Here is an 18,251-nt window from a genome sequence, read left to right as displayed (position 1 = left end):
TTACAGTGTGTGTGTGTGTGTGTGTTATAATCTCACTCCAGTATCTCCAGTTTACAGTGTACAGTGTGTGTGTGTGTTATAATCTCACTCCAGTATCTCCAGTTTACAGTGTGTGTGTGTGTGTGTGTGTGTGTGTGTGTGTGTTATAATCTCACTCCAGTATCTCCAGTGTGTGAGTGTGTGTGTGTGTTATAATCTCACTCCAGTATCTCCAGTGTACAGTGTGTGTGTGTGTTATAATCTCACTCCAGTAGCTCCAGTGTAGTGTGTGTGTGTGTGTGTGTGTGTTATAATCTCACTCCAGTATCTCCAGTGTACAGTGTGTGTGTGTGTTATAATCTCACTCCAGTAGCTCCAGTGTAGTGTGTGTGTGTGTGTGTGTGTGTGTGTGTTATAATCTCACTCCAGTATCTCCAGTGTACAGTGTGTGTGTGTGTGTGTGTGTTATAATCTCACTCCAGTATCTCCAGTGTACAGTGTGTGTGTGTGTGTGTGTGTTATAATCTCACTCCAGTATCTCCAGTGTACAGTGTGTGTGTGTGTGTGTGTGTGTGTGTGTGTGTGTGTTATAATCTCACTCCAGTATCTCCAGTTTACAGTGTGTGTGTGTGTGTGTGTGTGTGTGTGTTATAATCTCACTCCAGTATCTCCAGTGTACAGTGTGGATTCTTCAGTCCCTCAGAGAGCAGCTTCACTCCTGAATCCTGCAGGTTATTCTCACTCAGGTTCAGATCTCTCAGATTGTTGGAGTTTGAACTGAGAACTGAGGACAGAGCTGCACAACTTTCACCTGTTAGATCACAATCAGCCAACCTGAGAAAGAAAAGATGAAACATCAGATTATTAGAATCTGATTGTGAGTAAACTTGTTTAGTTTTTAACAGATGTATTTGTATCACTTTATGAGATTCTAAACAAAATTCAAATCTATTACGTCAACTATTCATAAATATTCAACCGCCCCATTTAGCACATAATAACTCCTCTGATAACTGTTACACCAGCTCTCTCTCTATCTTTTAAAACTGATTCAAGTTATTTTAGTGTAATGTGATGGTTCATTTCTGTCCCTGATTGATATTATTCCTCGTGTTCTGTAGCTTAGTTGATGAGGGTTGAGGGGAGCATGATGAATATTATAAATTCTGTAATGAAGGGCTTTCTTTTCAACACTTCAAGTCGTGTAGAACATCAAATCTTTTTGTACATTACTCCATTAAAAATAAAATAAATAGATAAAAATGAGACATCCAATTCTCCCTCCAGTTTTACATTTATTTTGTAATATAAGTTTTGCAAATAATTATTGTGCCTGATTATTGATTCCGAAAGCCAACAGCAAGGGGGGTTATCTATAAATATCTAATTCAGCAAAGGTAAGCAGCAAAACAGTGTGTGTGTGTGTGTGTGTGTGCGTGTGTGTGTGTGTGTGTGTGTGTGTGTGTGTGTGTGTGTGTGTGTGTGTGTGTGTGTGTGTGTGTGTGTTATAATCTCACGTCAATTTCTCCAGTGTACAGTTTGGATTCTTCAGTGCAGCACAGAGCAGCTTCACTCCTGAATCCTGCAGGTTATTGTGCAACAGGTTCAGCTCTCTCAGATTGGAGGAGTTTGAACTGAGAACTGAGGACAGAGCTGCACAACTTTCACCTGTTAGAGAACAACGAGCCAACCTGAGAAAGAAAAGACAGATTTATTTGTATTAAACTAAACTTAAAATTCAAATCTAACACATCAACTATTCATAAATATTTTAACCCCCCTGAATAGCACATAATAACTCCTCTGATAACTGTTACACCAGCTCTCTCTCTATCATTTAAAACTGATTCAAGTTATTTTAGTGTAATGTGATGGTTCATTTCTGTCCCTGATTGATATTATTCCTCGTGTTCTGCAGCTTAGTTGATGAGGGTTGAGGGGAGCATGATGAATATTATAAATTCTGTAATGAAGGGCTTTCTTTTCAACACTTCCAAGTCGTGTAGAACTACAGACTATTTTACCGATTAGTCGATTACTCTAAACGGTTAATTTTCCTACATAAAATTTACTTCAGAATCTTAATTAAGCTTCTTTTATATTAACAACAAACTGTACGTCATAATAATCTAACAAAACTAAATGTAAACAGGGTTTATGTTCATATGATCAAAATCTCAAGCGCTCCATATTAAACAGAGTGCAGCTCGTGTTTATGGTGTTCTGTACACAAAGCAAAGTGCTTCAACTTATAGCAGAAATAACATAGTTAGATGTAGCCACGTCTCATTAAGTCCAACGTACAGTAACGACAGAATGAGCCCAGATTCTAACATCCACATTCACTCAAAATGCACTTCACATTCTAAACCATGTAAACACAGTGGTGAGTGTTCGGCGCATTCACATGAGCAGCTTTTTGCACTTTGAGCCCTGAACCTGAGCCTTGAGTCTAACTGAACTCGCTAAGAAATACGATATTCCAAGATCTCCGTGATTAAGAAGCATAATGAAACAATATAGACGTGCAACATGGCACTGGTGCTGCTGTGGTACCATCAAAGCTCAGCACAGTGAACAAACCAGCTTTTAGTTCTGTACCAGCTTTAAGTATCACCAAACTTTGGATAATTTGGGTCATGGAAACTTTAATCTTTTCTTTGAAAACTCTACAATCGTCCTCTGACTGCTGCAGACGGCGCTTAATGCTGCAAACCAGTAACCGGACCAGATACGACTGAGGTCCTGCACACAGCGAGTAGTGCTGAAGGAATCATATGAACGGAGACGTTGTAGAAATTAAAAAGGAAAGAAATCATTTATAAACATAGTTTTAAAAACCATGCGTCCACTTCAAATATTGATGTCATCGACTAGGTCGACCAATAGCGGCAGCCCTATTACAGTCACCCTACACACAGTGTGTGTGTTATAATCTCACCAAAGTGTCTCCAGTTTACAGTTTGGATTCATCAGTCCCTCAGAGAGCAGCTTCACTCCTGAATCCTTCAGGTTATTGAGACTCAGGTTCAGAACTCTCAGATTGGAGGAGTTTGAACTGAGAACTGAGGACAGAACTTCACAACTTTCACCTGTTAGATAACAATTATCCAACCTGAGAAAGAAAAGATGAAACATCAGATTATTTACACACAAACAATTTAATTTCCTCCAGCTCCCCAAAACATGCAGAAGGTGGACTGGGTGCTCTAAAAGTGAATGTGTGGTGCCCTGTTATAGACTGGCACCTGCAGTAGATGCACTGTAGCCCTGACCAGGACAGAATGCTGGGTGAAAATAAATGAATAAAAACATTTATGCAGAGTGGTTCTTTCTTTTTAGATGTTCATGCTGTTTATTGATTATTAAATTAAATTCTGTAAGAGATTCAAATTCACTTGTTTCAGCTCATCAACAGCTCAACAACAGATCACAACATTCTTAGGTAAATTAATTCTTGAAAAAAAAAAACACAAAGTGAAACCAGTGATGTAGCTGCTACACTGCTATCTGTAACAAAATTTGCACTGCACTTCCTTTAAAATAATATTTTTTGTCTAAATAAACATTATTGGATAATTATTTAATAAGGTATGTGAGCAAAAGGGGGCAGGATTTCTGTAAAGGAAGGCAGGTAGAAGTGTGGAGACAGCAAGAACGTTACTGGTTGTGTAAATGATCATCTGTAGGATGTAATGCTGTGAGGACAGTAGATGATTTGTAAAGATATTCAAGTAATTGGAAATGAACTGTGCATCAGGTACTTGGTTAGCATACTTAGCTTATGCTAACACATCAGAGAAAATGATTTCCTTCTGTTTGATTACAACAGTTGAGCAATATGTATGAAAGAAGAACATTTTCTATACCAATGTATCCGTTTCTACCCGCTCCACCAAATAGTGGTTTGGGTGACTGGAAAGGTCAAACCTTCACTGGTAACCAGGTAAATATTGTTTGTTTGTTTATTAGGATTGTAACATCATGTTTTACACTTTGGTTACATTCATGACAGGAACGGTAGTTACTCATTACCCAAGATTCATCAGTTCAAAGTTTAATGTCAAACACAGTCCTGAACAATTCAGTGTCTCCAATTCACCTCACTTGCACGTCTTTGGACTGTGGGAGGAAACCGGAGCTCCCAGAGGAAACCCACACGGACACGGGAAGAACATGCAAACTCCACACAGAAAGAACCCGGACCGCCCCACCTGGGGATCGAACCCAGGACCTTCTTGCTGTGAGGTGACAGTGCTACCCACATAGCCACAACCCCAAATCATAAAGTTGGGACAGTATGGAAAACAAAAATAATAACAAACACAGAGTTTCTTACTTTGACTTTTACTTGATGTCAGACAGAATGAACCTGAGATATTTTTGGTACTGACACACCCCCATACCATGATTCACCCTGGTACTGACACACCCCCATACCATGATTCACCCTGGTACTGACACACCCCCATACCATGATTCACCCTGGTACTGACACACCCCCATACCATGATTCACCCTGGTACTGACACACCCCCATACCATGATTCACCCTGGTACTGACACACCCCCATACCATGATACACCCTGGTACTGATACACCCCCATACCATGATAAACCCTGGTACTGACACACCCCCATACCATGATAAACCCTGGTACTGACACACCCCCATACCATGACACACCCTGGTACTGACACACCCCCATACCATGATAAACCCTGGTACTGACACACCCCCCTGGTACTGATACACCCCCATACCATGATACACCCTGGTACTGACACACCCCCATACCATGATAAACCCTGGTACTGATACACCCCCATACCACGATACACCCTGGTACTGACAGACCCCCATACCATGATAAACCCTGGTACTGACACACCCCCATACCATGACACACCCTGGTACTGATACACCCCCATACCATGATACACCCTGGTACTGACACACCCCCATACCATGACACACCCTGGTACTGATACACCCCCATACCATGATACACCCTGGTACTGATACACCCCCATACCATGATACACCCTGGTACTGACACACCCCCATACCATGAAACACCCTAGTACTGACACACCCCCATACCATGATAAACCCTGGTATTGACACCCCCCCATACCATGAAACACCCTAGTACTGACACACCCCCATACTATGAAACACCCTGGTACTGACACACCCCCATACCATGATACACCCTGGTACTGACACACCCCCATACCATGATAAACCCTGGTATTGACACACCCCCATACCATGAAACACCCTGGTACTGACACACCCCCATACCATGATACACCCTGGTACTGACACACCCCCATACCATGATACACCCTGGTACTGACACGCCCCCATACCATGATACACCCTGGTACTGACACGCCCCCATACCATGAAACACCCTGGTACTGACACACCCCCATACCATGAAACACCCTGGTACTGACACACCCCCATACCATGAAACACCCTGGTACTGACACACCCCCATACCATGAAACACCCTGGTACTGACACACCCCCATACCATGAAACACCCTGGTACTGACACACCCCCATACCATGACACACCCTGGTACTGATACACCCTCATACCATGACAGACCCTGGTACTGACACACCCTCATACCATGACACACCCTGGTACTGACACACCCCCATACCATGACAGACCCTGGTACTGACACACCCCCATACCATGATACACCCAGGTACTGACACACCCCCATACCATGACAGACCCTGGTACTGACACACACCCATACCATGACAAACCCTGGTACTGATACACCCCCATACCATGACAAACCCTGGTACTGACACACCCCATACCACGACAGACCCTGGTACTGACACACCCCCATACCATGACAAACCCTGGTACTGATACACCCCCATACCATGATACACCCTGGTACTGACACACACCCATACCATGACAGACCCTGGTACTGACACACCCCCATACCATGAAAAACCCTGGTACTGACACACCCCCATACCATGACAAACCCTGGTACTGACACACCCCCATACCATGATACACCCTGGTACTGACACACACCCATACCATGACAGACCCTGGTACTGACACACCCCCATACCATGACAAACCCTGGTACTGATACACCCCCATACCATGATACACCTGGTACTGAAACACCCCCATACCAAGATACACCCTGGTACTGACACACCCCCATACCATGATACACCCTGGTACTGACACACCCCCATACTATGACAAACCCTGGTACTGATACACCCCCATACCATGACAGACCCTGGTACTGACACACCCCCATACTATGACAAACCCTGGTACTGATACACCCCCATACCATGACAAACCCTGGTACTGACACACCCCCATACCATGACAGACCCTGGTACTGACACCAACCATACCATGATACACCCTGGTACTGACACACCCCCATACCATGACAGACCCTGGTACTGAAACACCCCCATACCATGACAAACCCTGGTACTGACACACCCCCTTACCATGATACACCCTGGTACTGAAACACCCCCATACCATGATACACCCTGGTACTGACACACACCCATACCATGACAGACCCTGGTACTGACACACCCCCATACCATGACAGACCCTGGTACTGACACACCCCCATACCATGACAGACCCTGGTACTGACACACCCCCATACCATGACACACCCTGGTACTGACACACCCCCATACCATGACAGACCCTGGTACTGACCCACCCCCATACCATGACAGACCCTGGTACTGACACACCCCCATACCATGATACACCCTGGTACTGAAACACCCCCATACCATGATACACCCTGGTACTGACACACCCCCATACCATGACAGACCCTGGTACTGACACACCCCCATACCATGACAGACCCTGGTACTGACACACCCCCATACCATGACAGACCATGGTACCGACACACCCTCATACCATGACACACTCTGGTACTGACACACCCCCATACCATGACACACCCTGGTACTGACACACCCCCATACCATGACACACCCTGGTACTGACACACCCCCATACCATGACAGACCCTGGTACTGACACACCCCCATACCATGACAGACCCTGGTACTGACACACCCCCATACCATGACACACCCTGGTACTGACACACCCCCATACCATGACAGACCCTGGTACTGACACACCCTCATACCATGACACACCCTGGTACTGACACACCCTCATACCATGACACACCCTGGTACTGACACACCCTCATACCATGACACACCCTGGTACTGACACACCCCCATACCATGACACACCCTGGTCCTGACACACCCTCATACCATGATACACCCTGGTACTGACACACCCTCATACCATGACAGACCCTGGTACTGACACACCGTCATACCATGACAGACCCTGGTACTGACACACCCTCATACCATGACAGACCCTGGTACTGAAACCCCCCATACCATGACAGACCCTGGTACTGACACACCCCTATACCATGACAGACCCTGGTACTGACACACCCCCATACCATGATAGACCCTGGTACTGACACGCCCCCATACCATGACACGTACTGACACGCCCCCATACCATGACACACCCTGGTACTGACACGCCCCCATACCATGACACACCCTGGTACTGACACACCCCCATACCATGACAGACCCTGGTACTGACACACCCCCATACCATGACAGACCCTGGTACTGACACACCCCCATACCATGACAGACCCTGGTACTGACACACCCCCATACCATGACAGACCCTGGTACTGACACACCCCCATACCATGACAGACCCTGGTACTGACACGCCCCCATACCATGACAGACCCTGGTACTGAAACACCCTCATACCATGACACACCCTGGTACTGATACACCCCCATACCATGACAGAGCCTGGTACTGACACACCCCCATACCATGACAGACTCTGGTACTGACACACCCCCATACCATGAAAGACCCTGGTACTGACACACCCCCATACCATGACAGACCCTGGTACTGACACACCCCCATACCATGACAGACCCTGGTACTGACACACCCCCATACCATGACAGACCCTGGTACTGACACACCCCCATACCATGACAGACCCTGGTACTGACACACCCCCATACCATGATACACCCTGGTACTGACACACCCCCATACCATGACAGACTCTGGTACTGACACACCCCCATACCATGACAGACCCTGGTACTGACACACGCCCATACCATGACAGACCCTGGTACTGACACACCCCCATACCATGACAGACTCTGGTACTGACACACCCCCATACCATGAAAGACCCTGGCACTGACACACCCCATACCATGACAGACCCTGGTACTGACACACCCCCATACCTTGACACACCCTGGCACTGACACACCCCATACCATGAAAGACCCTGGCACTGACACACCCCCATACCATGAAAGACCCTGGCACTGACACACCCCATACCATGACAGACCCTGGTACTGACACACCCTCATACCATGACAGACCCTGGTACTGACACACCCCATACCATGAAAGACCCTGGCACTGACACACCCTCATACCATGACAGACCCTGGTACTGACACACCCTCATACCATGACAGACCCTGGTACTGACACACCCCCATACCTTGACACACCCTGGTACTGACACACCCCATACCATGACAGATCCTGGCACTGATACACCCCCATATCATGACAGACTCTGGCTTTTGTACGTGTTGCTGATAACAGTCTGGATCCTTTTCGTCTTTGGTCCGGATCACACGACGTCCATTTTTTCCAAAAAAAAAAACCTGGAATGCTGATTTATCTGACCACAACACACGTTTCACTGTGTGATGGTCCATCCTAGATGCCTCAGAGCCCAGAGAAGTTGACGCCGCTTCTGGACATGGTTAACATAAGGCTTCTTTTTTGCACAGTAAAGTGTTAAGTGCGACCAAGATGGCGGCGCGTGCACAACACAAGGCTCAGCGTCTCTCCAGACTTTGCATATTAGTAGTTATTAGTCTACTGTTTTTTAGTTTTTGCGTTCCATACTGCCAGGCGAGCATCTCATATAGCCGGCAGACACTGATTAATATTGGTTTAAATAACTTAAATGGTAAATTTGATCTGCAACTTCCTCTGGAAATCTCCAGATCACAGTGGACTACGGAATCGACTCACTTAGCTGAACGAAGCCGGCGCAAGCGCAGAGAACGTAAACAAAGGCGAGAAAAACGCGGAGGGCTACGGGCTAAGCTAACGCTAAACCCGCATCGTACACCGGTTCCCAGCATTTTTCTCACCAATGTACGATCTCTGTCTAACAAAATGGATGAGCTGCGACTCTGGACTACAACACACAAGTGGATCATGGAATGTAACATCATGATTCTGACGGAGACGTGGCTGAATTGTAACATCCCCAGCAGAGCAGTGGAGCTGGATGGACGTAGCATGTTCAGAGTGGACAGAGTGGCAGCAAACTCCGGTAAGAGTAAAGGAGGAGGTCTGTGCATTCATGTTAACAAATCGTGGTGTACAGACTCCATTGTAACTGAAAGTCACTGCTCTGCAAACGTGGAGTATCTGATGATTAAGTGCAGACCTTTTTATCTACCGAGAGAGTTCTCCGATGTTGTTGTTACTGCAGTTTACATCCCACCTGATGCCAACGCCAAGTTAGCTTTGGAAGAACTGAGTACAACAGTCAGCAAACAACAAACTGCACACCCAGACGGAGTTTTTATCATTGCGGGGGATTTTAATCACACCAACCTGAGGACTGTTCTACCAAAATTCCATCAGAATGTCTCATTCTCCACTAGAGGAAAGAACACCCTGGACCATGTGTATTCAAACATTGCTGAGGCATACAAAGCCACCCCCCTCCCCCACCTGGGACAGTCTGATCACCTCTCATTGTTCCTGCTTCCCAGGTATGTGCCACTCATCAAATGTGTGAAAACCACAATAAGGACAGTTAAAGTGTGGCCAGACGGTGCCATCTCCTCCCTACAGCATCAGTTCCATAACACTGATTGGCGCATGTTTTCGTCTGAAGCCTCCATGGACATAGACTTGGACTCATACACATCATCTGTAATAAACTACATCAACACGTGTATTGATAATGTCACCTCTGTCAAGCATGTGAAAATCTTTCCCAACCAGAAACCCTGGATGAACGCCGAGGTTCGACTTCTACTGAAAGCACGGGACGCTGCATTCAGGTCGGGTGATACTGAGGCCTACAGCTCAGCCAGGGCAAATCTGAAAAGGGGCATCAGAAGAGCCAAACACACCTACAAACTGTCTGTTGAGGAGCACTTTCACAACTCTGACCCCCGTCGTATGTGGAAGGGCATCCAGACACTCACCAGCTACAAACCATCACATCCAACCCCTCCATCTGACAGTGCGTCCCTCCCAGATGAGCTTAACAGGTTCTACGCTCACTTTAACTACAATGGACTTCACACCACACAGAGTCGACCACCTGAGGACTGCAACCTCCTTACACTCTCTACAGCTGAGGTGTGTTCAGTACTGAGTAAAGTAAACGTGAGAAAGGCTGCCGGCTCTGACTGCATCCCTGGATGTGTCCTGAGAGCATGCGCTGAACAGTTAGCCCAGGTCTTTACTAACATCTACAACCTGTCACTGGCCCAGGCTACTGTTCCTACGTGCTGGAAGACATCGATCATCATTCCGGTGCCAAAGCATACCCCTGTAGCTTGCCTGAATGGGCCAGTGATAGCTCAGTGGTTAAGGTACTGGACTAGTAAACAGAAGGTTGTCAGTTCAAGCCTCGCCACCACCGAGTTGCCACTGTTGGGTCCAGGGCTCTAGAGTGCGACCAATTTGGTCGCACATGCGACCTAATTTCTCAATGGTGCGACTAAAGAAAATCTCAGGTCGCACCGGTGCGACCAGGCGTCCGAGGGATAAAAAAAAACAACAGCCACACATTAGGCCAATATCATGGTCTAAACCAATCAGAGATAGTGAAGGGCGGGACAATATTGTAGCTGTGATATGTGAGTGACATTCAGCTCAGCCAATCAGAATGCAGCACCCTGTCGTGTGCCTTTATTCCCACACCTCCACCACCGCGCAGCAAAAGACCCATGCATCCCCACGGGACAGCGGCTAGGTGAGCCGACCCTCTACGCAAGGAGCTGTAGCGGTAGCTAATGCTAGCGGTAAAGTGCTGCGATAGTGAAAGTAAAAACACGACAATATTTTCGTTAAGTAAAATATAAAAATAACTAAAAGACCATAATATATTACAATACATGTAGTCAAAATACACAGTGAGTGCACCGCAAACGATTTTGTAAAAGATACAGTAAAGCCGATAATATAATGCACTGCATTTAAGATTACACTCTAACACACACACACACAAACATATACAAATAATTTTAAATATACACACATATAAATAGATATACACACATACATACACATTTACTCTATTATTATTTTTATAATTTTTATAAGTGTGCTATAATTAGTCTATAATACTATAATTAACTGTAAAGAGCATGGGAAGACCATGGCCGGCAGTAGTGTATTTGTGACTGGTTCTAATACATTTCGAATTGAAAGGCTGAAAAAGCACAATGCATCTATAAAACACATTACATGCCGCGATAAATGCACTGCCCGAGTGTCCCCCTCTCCCCACTGCCTTTCAGCGGCATGCAGCAGCAAACAGATCATCAGACGAGGCCATGTTCACCAGATTGTTAGTTATTTACAAGTCAATTTTGCCTGTATGGACAGTGATTTAAAAACTGTAAAACTGCGGTGTTAAATGCGATGCGGTCGAAAATTTGGGTGCACCTAACTTTTGTGCTGGTGCACCTAAGAAAAAAAGTTAGGCGCACCAGTGCAACCAGTGCAAAAAGTTAGTCTAGAGCCCTGGGGTCCCTGAGCAAGGTCCTTAACCCTTAATTGCTCATCGTGTTCTGTTCATTGTGTAAAAATTTGGATAAAAACGTCTGCAAAATGCTGAAGCTGAAAATGTAAATGTAAATGAATGACTTCAGACCGGTAGCTCTCACACCTATTGCAATGAAGTGCTTTGAGAAACTGGTTCTCTGCCATCTGAAAGTGGCGCTACCACCAGCACTGGATCCCTACCAGTTCACTTACCGTTCAAACAGATCAACAGAGGATGCCATTTCCACTGCCCTTCACTCCGCCCTCACCCATCTGGACAATAATGACACTTACATTCGGATGCTGTTTATTGACTTCAGCTCCGCCTTTAATACGGTAATCCTAGCCAAGCTGGTAGCCAAGCTCAGTGACCTGGGAATCAGCACCCCCATGTGTAACTGGGTCTTGAACTTTCTAACAAACAGACCCCAGTCTGTAAGGCAAGGCAAGTTTATTTGTGTAGCACCTTTCATACACAGTGGCAATTCAAAGTGCTTTACATAAAGAAAAAGAAATTAATTAAAAGCATTAAAACATTCCTGAGATCTAGAACCTCAGAAAGACTTCTTGCAAACATTTAGTTACAATTAAGAAAACATGAAATTCAAACAAGAGAGATAAAAAATTAAGAACATGAAAAATTAAAAGAAAATATTATAAAATATACCCTATAATTTGGGAAATACGAAATTAAAACAAGAGAGATAAGCAATTAAAACATGAAAACTAAAAGAAAATATAGTAAAATATACACTACAATTTAGAATGTACACTACTCTATAAAAAGAATTATTAAGAGCCTGAAAAACTAAAAGAAATATGGTAAAATGTGTTTGGTAAAATTTTGAGCTCAATCATAGGCACAAGAAAAAAGAAAAATTTTTAACCTGGATTTAAAGATTTCTACATTTGCGGACCATCTAATATCTCCTGCAGTCTGTTCCAGTTATATGCAGCCCAACAGCTAAATGCTGCTTCACCATGTTTAGTTTGGACTCTGGGCTCAACTAGCTGACCTGAGTCCATGGATCTAAGAGATCTACTGGGTTTATATTCTCTAAACATTTCTGAGATGTATTCTGGGCCGAACCCATTCAGTGATTTATAGACCAGTAGCAGAACTTTAAATTCTATTCTGTAACTAACTGGAAGCCAGTGTAGAGATGTTAGAACTGGAGTGATGTGCTCAGTTCTCTTCGTCTTAGTTAAAACTCTAGCAGCAGCGTTCTGAATGAGCTGGAACTGTTTAATGGCCTTCTTGGGAATTCCAGTTAAGAGACCATTACAATAGTCCACCCTACTGGAGATAAAAGCATGGATCAGCTTCTCTAGGTCTTGTTGGCACACTAGACCCTTGATTTTGGCTATATTTCTAAGGTGGTAGAAGTATGGAGTTAATTTAGTGCCAAAACTTCGCAAACAAACAGAACGTATTCTGTAAATATGATACGATTTGCAAACAAACACAACACGATCTACAAATAAAAAACACGATTTGCAAACAAACACAACACAATCTACAAATGAAAAACACGACTATCTAACGCACACATTGTGATTTACAAATGCAAAACGCCACTGTTGCAAATGCATATGTGACTTTCAAATAAATGCACAGCTGTTTTCTAATACACTGCACTTCACAAACTAATAGAACACGTTTTACAAATACAAGCGCTGTTCCGCAAATGCCGTTCGTGAATCACGTGACTTTTGGCACTGTTCTGGCACTTGTGTCACTTTTGTCAGATTTTCTCACAAATACTGTACATCCCGACTCGTACAAATGCGTCGCACCTGAGCAGTAGGGGGCGCTGTGGGTCCACGTTACAACATGTGAATGAGCGAGAAGAAGCCACTGTTAATTTCTTCTACCGAGCATTTGTCTATAATTCTGTGCTACTTTCGCCCAATTTATTTCTGCTAGCGGTTAGTTAGTTTTAATTTTTATGGTTATAGTTAAAGCGTTTTTCATACAACTAGGGAAGCCAATCGTTTTTAAATAGCTATCTGTGACCTTAACATTACGGAACATTGCAGTTAAGTAGAAGGTTGGGTCTAATAAAGTTCATTACTGACTAAGTGTGTTGAGCATGTTTTACGTTATCTTGTACTTAACTGTTTTTATAAGTAAAACAATTTTTGTTGCTGCTCCCTTGCCAGTTCTGTTTTAATTATTTTTCCTTATTCCATGTTCTGTCCTGTCTGTCTGTCTGTCTGTCTGTCTGTCTGTCTGTCTGTCTGTCTGTCTGTCTGTCTGTCTGTCTGTCTGTCTGTCTGTCTGTCTCTCTCTCTCTCTCTCTCTCTCTCTCTCTCTCTCTCTCTCTCTCTCTCTCTCTATATATATATATATAGTTTAGGTTATGTCCACATTGAAACTGTGACAGTGTGGCCAAATATTTTTGCTGTGTTTATGGTCTTATTTAAGTCTAATTTACTATAAAATATGTTTAAGATAATCATGATGTTGAAAAAACAGTAACACTTGTTGACCCAGTCAGGAATGAAGAACATAACAAGCGAAAAATTGCTAGAGTTTTGCTAAACTATGTGCTAAATTATAGTTGCTAAACTATGCCTATGTGTTCATGAAATAATATGAATTTTTGTAAAGACAAGGGAACCTTATGACAGCAGGGCTGAGTGGTAATTTAGGACAATGCAGAGAATTTAATATCATTGTAACTTATAACGTTATTGTGGACATTATTTACTGATTTTTTTTTAAAAAGAGTGTTACCCGTGTGACCTCTGCAGTAGATGGGTACATTTTAATGTGCAGAATGTACACCCAAACTACATATGGTAAAATGTAGACACGTCCTTCAGAGACTCAGGATGTGTTGTTGTTGTTAATAAATCAGTAAATGGACGGGAATGTATTGACATGCGTGGGTTTCCTCCTGGAGCTTCCGTTTCCTCCTACAGTCCAAAGACATGAAAGCGAGGTGAACTGGAGACAGTAAATTGTCCGTGACTGTGTTTGATATTAAACTTGTAAACTGTTAAACCTCGTGTAGTGAGTAACTACCGTTCCTGTCATTAATGTAACCAAAGTTTAAAACATGACGGTAAAATCCTAATAAATAAATAAACTTGAGATATATGACTGAGATACAAATCAGTGGCTCTATCGAGATGCGCGACCTATAAAATAATAATTCATTCAAGAAGGCAAAGCGCTGCATCCACCTAGACTCACAAGCCGGCTGGAGTGGCTTCTTCTCGCTCATTCACATGTTGTAACGTGGACCCACAGCGCCCCCTACTCCTCAGGTGCGACGCATTTGTACGAGTCGGGATGTATTTGTGAGAAAATCTGACAAAAGTGACACAAGTGCCAGAACAGTGCCAAAAGTCACGTGATTCACGAACGGCATTTGCGGAACAGCGCTTGTATTTCTAAAACGTGTTCTATTAGTTTGTGAAGTGCAGTGTATTAGAAAACAGCTGTGCATTTATTTGAAAGTCACATATGCATTTGCAACAGTGGCGTTTTGCATTTGTAAATCACAATGTGTGCGTTAGATAGTCGTGTTTTTTATTTGTAGATCGGGTTGTGTTTGTTTGCAAATCGTGTTTTTTATTTGTAGATCGGGTTGTGTTTGTTTGCAAATCGTGTTTATTATTTGTAGATCGTGTTGTGTTTGTTTGCAAATCGTATCATATTTACAGAATACGTTCTGTTTATTTGCGAAGTTTTGGCACTAAATTAACTCCATATAGAAGGCTGTTTTGGTGATGGTTTTAATATGGCTGGTGAATGTAAGATCTGAGTCTATTAGAACGCCAAGATTTCGGACTTGGTCTTTGGTTTTTAGAGCCCGGGAACTGTAAGGTTTAGAGCCCGGGAACTGTAAGGTTAGGTAGTCAGGTGTCCTCTAGCCTGACTCTGAGCACTGGTGTTCCACAGGGCTGTGTGTTAAGTCCATTGCTTTTCTCCCTGTTCACCCATGACTGTGTGCCGGGGTGATGGTAAAGTGCAGGTGTTGTTATTATTTATCATTCACACCTGCACTTTACCAACACCCCAGACTGCACACTGGACTGTTGTTATTATTTATCATTCACACCTGCACTTTACCAACACCCCGGACTGCACACTGGACTGTTGTTATTATTTATCATTCACACCTGCACTTTACCATCACCCCGGACTGCACACTGGACTGTTGTTATTATATATCATTCACACCTGCACTTTACCAACACCCCGGACTGCACACTGGACTGTTGTAATTATATATCATTCACACCTGCACTTTACCAACACCCCGGACTGCACACTGGACTGTTGTAATTATATATCATTCACACCTGCACTTTACCAACACCCCGGACTGCACACTGGACTGTTGTAATTATATATCATTCACACCTGCACTTTACCAACACCCCGGACTGCACACTGGACTGTTGTTATTATATATCATTCACACCTGCACTTTACCAACACCCCGGACTGCACACTGGACTGTTGTTATTATATATCATTCACACCTGCACTTTACCAACACCCCGGACTGCACACTGGACTGTTGTAATTATATATCATTCACACCTGCACTTTACCAACACCCCGGACTGCACACTGGACTGTTGTAATTATATATCATTCACACCTGCACTTTACCAACACCCCGGACTGCACACTGGACTGTTGTAATTATATATCATTCACACCTGCACTTTACCAACACCCCGGACTGCACACTGGACTGTTGTAATTATATATCATTCACACCTGCACTTTACCAACACCCCGGACTGCACACTGGACTGTTGTAATTATATATCATTCACACCTGCACTTTACCAACACCCCGGACTGCACACTGGACTGTTGTAATTATATATCATTCACACCTGCACTTTACCAACACCCCGGACTGCACACTGGACTGTTGTAATTATATATCATTCACACCTGCACTTTACCAACACCCCGGACTGCACACTGGACTGTTGTAATTATATATCATTCACACCTGCACTTTACCAACACCCCGGACTGCACACTGGACTGTTGTAATTATATATCATTCACACCTGCACTTTACCAACACCCCGGACTGCACACTGGACTGTTGTAATTATTATTATTGTTGTAAAGTTGAATCTATCTATCTAAGTATGATTAGTGCAGTAACTCTGTATTGTAAAGCTTGATAAAGGTTTGATAAACTAATCCCTCACCCATGTGGTTCTATTAGCTAGTGTTGAGTGGAGGTTCTTGATGACGTCTGAGGGATGGAAGATCACAAGCGTTCAGATTAAGCTTGTGTCCTCGTCCTTACACACTGAAATTTCTCCTGATTCCTTGAATGGTTTAATGATATTCTGTACTGTAGAGGGAGAACATGCAAATCCCTTCCAATCTTTCTTTGAGGTTCATTGTTTTTAAACATTTCAATCATTTTCTCACACATTTGTGGACAAACTGGATCCTCTGATCATCTTTACTCATCAGAGACTCTCAGCCTTTCCTGGATGCTGCTTTTGTACCAAACCATGATTACAATCACCTGTTTAACATCACTTGTTTAACATCACATCATTATTTAGTTGAGCAGATAAAACATGAAATTTATTTTTTATTATTTTCCATACTGTCCAAACTTTTTTGATTTGGGGTTGTATATACATTTGTCAATTACCAAAATCCAAAGAAATTTAACAAAAGATCTAAATCAAATTAATATTTGGTGTGATCACCCTTTGCCTTTAGGATTATAGTCAGGTGTATGATTAACCAGTTACACCAAACAAGTGATGATCATTATTTTTATATGTAGGTTAAAACACAGTCAAATAACTAAAACAGAAACTGTTCTGTAGGAGGCTTAAAACTGGGTGAGGAACAGCCAAACTCTGCTAAGGTCATACACCTTGGTAAGACTGAGCACAGCAACAAGACAAACTGCATCAGTAAGGTCTTTTCCAGGTAAAGATTTCAAAGCTGACTGAGGTTTCAAGATGTGCTGTTCTAAAGAAGCACAAAGAAGGACTATTGAGGAAGCAACGTTAAGGGTCGTAGACAAAGTGGTCTGCCAAGGAAACTTACTGCAGCAGATGAAATACATCATGCTTACTACCATTTGAAATCAGTAGGTGTCCAGCAGTGCCATCAGCTCAGAACTGGGAGAAACCAGTGGGACCCAGGTACACCCATCCAATGTTTAAAGAAATCTTTATGAAAGAACTGTTTGTTTGTTTGGATTTTAACGCCATGACAGGAGCGATAGTTACCCATTAATCAGTTCACAAGGTTAATGTCAAACACAGTCATGGACAATTTAG

General features: G+C 43.6%; 1 protein-coding gene across 1 annotated transcript in view; it reads right to left on the bottom strand.

Moving 5' to 3' along the window:
• The window catches only part of LOC134309992 (NACHT, LRR and PYD domains-containing protein 12-like), a 45,481-nt gene that overhangs the window by 13,145 nt on the left and 14,085 nt on the right, over positions 1–18,251 (bottom strand). The window contains exons 4-6 of the mRNA XM_062991502.1: positions 2,921–3,094; positions 1,497–1,670; positions 640–813 (exon numbers count right to left, since the gene is read on the bottom strand). Coding sequence (XP_062847572.1) covers positions 640–813; positions 1,497–1,670; positions 2,921–3,094 — 522 coding nt within the window. The remainder of the gene's footprint in view (positions 1–639; positions 814–1,496; positions 1,671–2,920; positions 3,095–18,251) is intronic.

The sequence above is a fragment of the Trichomycterus rosablanca genome, chromosome 3 (assembly GCF_030014385.1).
Source record: "Trichomycterus rosablanca isolate fTriRos1 chromosome 3, fTriRos1.hap1, whole genome shotgun sequence".
In the NCBI taxonomy this organism is placed as follows: domain Eukaryota; kingdom Metazoa; phylum Chordata; class Actinopteri; order Siluriformes; family Trichomycteridae; genus Trichomycterus; species Trichomycterus rosablanca.
The sequence above is the reverse complement of the archived record's forward strand: the minus strand, read 5'-3'. Positions and strand labels throughout refer to the sequence as shown.